This window comes from Durio zibethinus, chromosome 23, assembly GCF_047325235.1.
Source record: "Durio zibethinus cultivar Kanyao isolate XHJ-2024 chromosome 23, ASM4732523v1, whole genome shotgun sequence".
NCBI lineage: Eukaryota > Viridiplantae > Streptophyta > Magnoliopsida > Malvales > Malvaceae > Durio > Durio zibethinus.
The window spans coordinates 17,685,167-17,692,193 of NC_143184.1; the positions used below are offsets into that span (position 1 = coordinate 17,685,167).

The window sequence follows — 7,027 nt, forward strand, 5'->3', positions numbered from 1 at the left end:
AAGTTTTTTAATCTTATTACAAAAAAATACAAAGCACAATATATATTTAATATGTTAAGATTTATTAATATGTTAAGATTTATATATATTTAATATATACATTACAAATATTAAAAATACTATATACATTACAAATATTAAAAATACTTTCATATTAAAAACATAAAAAATTTAATATCCATTTAATATGCATTTAACATATGTATTAAATATATAAATTACTAATATAAAAATTATAAACGTATACATAATTTTATTTGTTTTTAGCACCAAAATGATGAGCTACTTAAAATTAAGGAATAAATTACTAAATAATGACCTATTATGGTAATATTATTATTTATATTGTACTTATATTATTAATATAAAAATTATTTCATATTAATTATTAAATGAGTTTCTTAGTTAAATGTTTTAAATAATGTTTATATGATTATATTGAATAGGTAATTAGGTATCATAATTAAATTATTAAACATTAAAATAATCTTTAAATATCTATATTAACTTAAAATAAATATAAAAATGTGTTAAATGTATACCCATGTGACCTAGTTTAATTAAGTGTGTTTCTCATGTCGTGTCATGTGTTAAATATGTGTCGCAATGTGTAGGTCCGTGAACTCGACTATAGGATGTAAACTTTTGGAAATTGAATAAAAAACATGAGAGTTGCCACCAATATATTTTGTTAAGTGTGATTGGCATCCTAAAAAGTTTATTTTTTAATAAAACCAAAAACAAATTTAAGGTCTATCAAAAAGATAATTTGGTTTTTGAAAACAAAGTTATGTTCGAAAATTCGATTACATGTGGGGAATATTGGTACCCTTACAACGCCCTTTAAAAATGGTATCAATTAATCAAGTATTATCTTTTAGTATTAGATCAACTTGATGTTTAATAATAATTTCCTTCACTTTTTTTTTGAAAAAAATCAATTTTATTAAAAAAATTTATTTAAGAATATTATAAAAATTTTTAAGTTAAAGAATTATCTTAAAATTCTTCAATATCTAGGCATAATGTAGAAATTACTCTTTCTACCTAAGATTCACTACAACATTCCTTAAAAATGAAAATAACATTCTTTTTAGAGGATAATTATTGGTGACTCTTTAACATCTAGGCAAAGTACTAAGACTTATTTCCCTTGAAATGTTATTTTAGTTTTATTTCCAAATCCATATTTTTTTAATAATATTTTTCATTAAAAAATATTTTTATGCAAAAAAAATGATGATGTTACAATTAACCAAGAAACAATAGTAATAATTAAAAGACACAAACAAGTGAAATGAATGCAAACAACAATATGAATATGAATATATGCAAATGGATGCCATGCATGTTGATAAGATGTAATTTTGGAATTAAGTCCTTAAATATAAAAAGATCACCTAGGCTTTCCAAACTTTAGATAGAATTTAGGTTCAATTATTTATATTTAAGATCCTCATTTTTATTCCTTCCCAATTTATTTAATCATATTTAAGAAATAGTATGAAAAACTTAATGAAAATTTGGTTACATGTGGGAAATATTGGCACCCTTACAACACCCTTTAAAAATGGTACCAATTAATCATGTATTATCTTTTAGTATTAGATTAGCTTGATGTTTAATAATAATTTCTTTCACATTTTTCTGAAAAAAATCAATTTTAGTAAAAAATTTTATTTAAGAATATTATAAAAATTTTCAAGTTAAAGAATTATCTTAAAATTCTCCAACATCTAGGCATAATTGACAAATAACTCTTTTTGCCTAAGATTCAGTATGATATTCCTTAAAATTGAAAATAACGTTCTTTTTATAGGATAATTATTGATGACTCTCTAACATCTAGGCAAACTACTAAGACTTATTTTCCTTGAAATGTTATTTTAGTTTATTTCAAATCCATATTTTTTTTAATAATATTTTTCATGAAAAAAATTTTTTATGCAAAAAAAACGATGATGTTATTAACCAGGAAACAATAGTAACAATTAAAAGACACCGACAAGTGAAATGAATGCAAAAAATAATATGAAGATTAATATATGCAAATGGATGCCATGCATGTTGATAAGATGCAATTTTGGAATTAGGTCCTTAAATATAAAAAGACTACCTAGGCTTTCCAAACTCTATATGGCATTTAGGTTTGATTATTTATATTTAAGATCCTTATTTTTATTCCTTTCCCCTTTATTTAATCATATTTAAGGAATAGTATGAAAAACTTAATGAAATAAAATTCTTAAATACCCTATCCTCTAGATGCATTTAAAAACATATTACTTAATATGAGGTTTTCATATGAATCCTTCGAATTTTAGGATGGCTTTGGGTGTTGACATGGGTTTAAGGTTTTTTTTTAGTGTAAATAGTTTCAAGATATGGATCATTTACGGGTGTGGGTTGGATTTAGGATTTGGGTTAGGCTTAAGGATATAGGCTAGGCTTTGGGCTAAGGGTTTGTTTTAAGGTTTAGGTTTTGGTTTAAGGTTTAGAGCTTTGGTTTAGGGTTTAGGATTTGTTTTAGGGTTTAAGGTTTTGGTTTAGGGTTTTAGGTTTTGATTTAGGGTTTAAGATTTATCGTTAAGGGTTTTGGTTTAGGATTTAGGGTTTTGGTTTGAGGTTTACCATGATTTTTGAGAACCTCTTAAAAAATTCCCAACATTTAGGAAAACTTTCAAAACAAGCCAAAAAACCATGGTTTTGAATTTTACTTAAGGTTTTAATGTTTATGCAAATGATAAATGAATGATGCACATGATTAATAATTAAAATAAAAATGGTGAATGAAACTTACATGGCATGCAATTACATGGCTAATGCAATTCCATAAACACTTGATAAACTAACTTAGAAAACCTTTTTATTTTCAAGGATTTTTATCAAACATTTGAAGAACAACTAAAAAGAAACATACCAAAAGGCATTTCATTGTCAAACAACAAATATATAGCATTAAAAATAGCAACAAATATGAAAATAGTAATATCCAACATTACAAACATACTATAATATCTCAAGCCAAACAAGCAAATCATGAGGGTGAAAGGAGATTTAGCCAAGGCATGGAAACCCTTGGCCATGAACTCCACACTTGGGTTTTGTTGTCTTTTTTTATTCTTTGATGCTTCAAACCATATCATTAGGTTGGTAGGATGAATTTATTGAACCAAGAAGGAATGTAGAAAGGAACAACCATGGAAAAGGTTGTTTCTCCTTGAAAAATCATATGAATGGATAAAAGAAAACTATATGAATGGATATGAAAGTTTGTGTAAAAAATGCATAAAAGTGAAGAAAGGTTATACCTTCCAAGCTTTCTCCAATTTTTTTTTATATTTTTCCTCTTATTTTTTTTGGTTTCCACACCACTTTCTCTGTTGTCTCCTTCTCTTTCTAACCTTATATGATATATTTTAAGACCAAACAACAATTTCCTAACCTTTAGATTAATCCTTATCTAATGGTCATAGTAATTTTGTCTTTTTTCCCTCAAGGTTAGTGACAAAGTAATGCAATCTTAACCCTAGGATTTAAACTTTTTAAAATCAATGGCTCTAAAAAAAAAAAATACAACATCCATCTTGGCCTCTAATGTAGTTGTGCTAATAAGAAAAGACCATGTTACCCTTATTAGTTTTTTTTATTTTTTTCATAATTTTTCCAAAATCTTATGATCTAATTTTTTTTTCATTATTTTAATGGATCAAAAATTATAAAATAATATTTAGCTATGACTTGAATCTTTTCATGAAAAATCAACTTCGAAAAAACTAAATTATGAAAATATCCCTAAAGTTTATTTTAGTAATTTCACTCATTTTGAGGTGCAATGAAAATTTTTAGAGCATTAAAATTTATGAAATAATATTTAAATATGATTTGGAGTTTTTCATAAAAATTGACCTAAAAAAAACTAAATTACAAAAACACCCCTAAAAAGCATTTTAGTGATTTCACTTCTTTTAAGGTATGATAAAAATTTTCAATGCATCAAAACTCATGAAATAATACTTAAACTTAATCTGAAGCTTTTCATGAAAAACCAACCTCAAAAAGGCTAAATTAGGAAAATATCCCTAATGAGCATTTTAGTAATTTCACTCCTTTTTAAGTCCAACAAGATTTTCAAAAGTCCAAACCATAATTTTATTAATCCCAAACCTTAATAGTCTTATTCAATTACGAATTTCGTGGGTTGACCTGAGTTTGATAAAGTTTGACTAAATTTGACCATGGGTATTTTGGTCATTTTATATCAAAATTTAATTTTAAAAATTTGTGAATCCTAACAAAAAAAAAATAGATATGAATTAGGTCTCAATTTTAAAAGTATCATAATTGATTAGAATGTGTCTAGAAAAAATTAAGTGTTTACGTGTATCCCTGTAACACGTTTTATTTAAATGTATTTTCTGTGTTTTACAAATGTGTAGCTATGTCAACATATGTAAGGCATGAATAATATCATGTCAAGATTTATGTCGATATAAATAAACAAAAAACACATTTTCCTTAAACTAATATACAATTTTTTTATATTGTTTTTATATCATATCACTTTCTCATGTTTAAAATTGTTGGGTTTAGATAGAATATCTCTAATTTAGATCAATGAGTATAATTTAGGAATTGGAGCTTAAAGGTAATTGGTTTGAAGGATTTTATGCACAAAATATCTTTTTCAACTGAGTAAATATAAGGGGTAAGGGGCTCAACAATAGGTTAGGAATTAAAAAATAAATAAAAAATAATTAGTACTTCATTTAATGAGAAAATTATCAATTAAAGAAAGTTTATTTTGAGAAGAATTTCAATGTTAATGTTAATAAGGACATAAATAAAAATTTATTAATATTTTAATTTAGTATAAAATTATAAATTAAAATAAAATAATTAATTTAATAAATTTTCAAAAATATATACGTTTACTAATTGTACTTTTAGAATTCGTCCTTCTTAAATATAGCATAGTATAAAAATAAATAGTTATAGAGAAATATATGTATATATATATCGTTTTCTTTACTGAAATTTAGAATTGGAATTCAATATATGATTATCTTCTTAAATCTTCATCATCTGATGTATAATAAATTTCTAAGTGACAGACGAAATTAAAATTATATTAACTTTTTAGTTGCATAGAAAATCCCAACATATGCTAAAAACAATGAGATCATTAAAGCTACACTCACATTAACATGCTTTAATGCAAATGAACTAACGTAAATTGCAACTATTTACAGTCACAAACAAGGACAATATTTTTATTGTAGTAACACTTTAGTTTTTATCTTGAGATAGCAATAGTACTACTACTACTACTACTGCTAGGTTGTCGGCTTCCATGATCAACCATGGCGATGCCACTGCCGCCGCCATGGCCGCTGCCACTACGGCCATAACAAGGTCCATATCTGCTGTTTAACATTCCGGCATGGAGAAGCAGTATGTATAGCAATTGACTTACTACTGATATTGTGATGAATGCTTCCAATGTTTGCTGCAAACTCATCAACATTCAAAGCAGTACGGATAATTACAACAATTTGTGCTAATTGAAGAAACTGATTTAAGTTATATGCAATTCAAATTTGTTACCAAGCGTTTTCCTCTGTGACCTCCTAGTATAATCTCTTTGCACACCAGACTGTAGCCAAAAAAAAAAAAAAAACCAACAAAAATTAAATTTGTTCTCAATTACCAAACAAGATGGCATGAGTCCTAATACTAATTCATGTACTTTGATTCATTAGTGGTATTCGTTAAGTCGGTTCGATTAATTTTAAATAGAAATAATTAAATTATGTAATTTTATTTTCATTAACAGAATCAAATTTATTAATTTCCCAAATTAATAGATTAATTTAATTCAGTTAATTTTTCAATTAATCAAATAATTAATAAAATCCATACAAATTAAGTTAAATTGTATTTTAAGTTCTTAATTTCTCACATTTAAAATAAACTAAATAAAATCATCTTTAAAATATTCAAATATCAAAATATTAAATTAAAAACTCTAATAATTTACAAAATAAAATGGTCATTTCATGTATTTTTAATTTTATAATTTGGTTTTGTTATATTTTAATTATTTGAAATTTGAAATTTTTTTCAAATTTTTTTCATAATCGAAATTAATTTGATAATCAATTGGTTAATCAAATTAAATTACTTCAATCTCTTAATTCTATTAAAATTGAATTTGAAGTACACCTCTATTCTATTTTCAATCCTAATCTAAAAAAAAAAAAGAAAGGAAGGGAGAGAGTGAGGTGTTTTGTAATAACTACGTACCCAAAAGAAAGAGCAGTAACGGCCCAGGAAATGATTGCCAAAGAAGCTGTAGCAGCTAAAGTGTCAGTTGTCCACGCAAGGTGATGCAAGAAGCCAACCAGCACAGAGCAAGCACCAATTACACCAGCAATAAGAGCAAAGATCAACATAAAGCTTGTGGACGGATTGCCACCCAAATCTGTTTGAGGTACAGAGGATTAATTTTTACACTCAATTATTAATAATCTGAAAAGGAAAAACAAAGAAAGTTTGGAGAAAAATGAGGAAGAGCGCATACGCGGGTGATTCTGTTCACCATTGATGAACTTATCCACAGACCAACCAGCTAGTCCAAGTATAATCAAGTAAACCACAAAGTTGACTGCTAAAATGGGAGGCATTAGGCTCCTACAAACCCTCCCATTCTCAATCGCCATTGTCAAATTCTCAAGCACTCAAGTCTGGCTAGATTCACCTCACTCCATTCATGCACAAAGAGACAGTGGTTTATGGGAAGCAGTTGAGAATTAGGCTTTGTTTACTTGGTTTCATGTTAACAACTGTGGGCCTGTTTCAAGAAAAGGACACTTACTAATGCCTTTTAAACTTAAAAAGTGGGGAGTTCATGTGCAAACTTTGGAGTTATCTTAATCTGACAGAAAAGTTGCCTTGTGTTTTTCTACAGATTAGTATATAACTTTTTCCAGTGTCGGTTATAATCTTCTTTTCTTGCAAATCCTTT

General features: G+C 26.4%; 1 protein-coding gene across 1 annotated transcript; it reads right to left on the reverse strand.

Moving 5' to 3' along the window:
- Window positions 1-5,296: 5,296 nt before the first annotated feature.
- On the reverse strand, window positions 5,297-6,722 carry LOC149512367 (membrane protein PM19L-like). The gene is made up of 4 exons (XM_089752230.1): window positions 6,584-6,722; window positions 6,307-6,484; window positions 5,608-5,656; window positions 5,297-5,509 (listed from the first exon to the last, which is right to left on the reverse strand). Exons 1-4 carry the CDS (start codon window positions 6,720-6,722, stop codon window positions 5,297-5,299), a joined length of 579 nt encoding a protein of 192 aa, XP_089608356.1.
- Window positions 6,723-7,027: the final 305 nt, after the last annotated feature.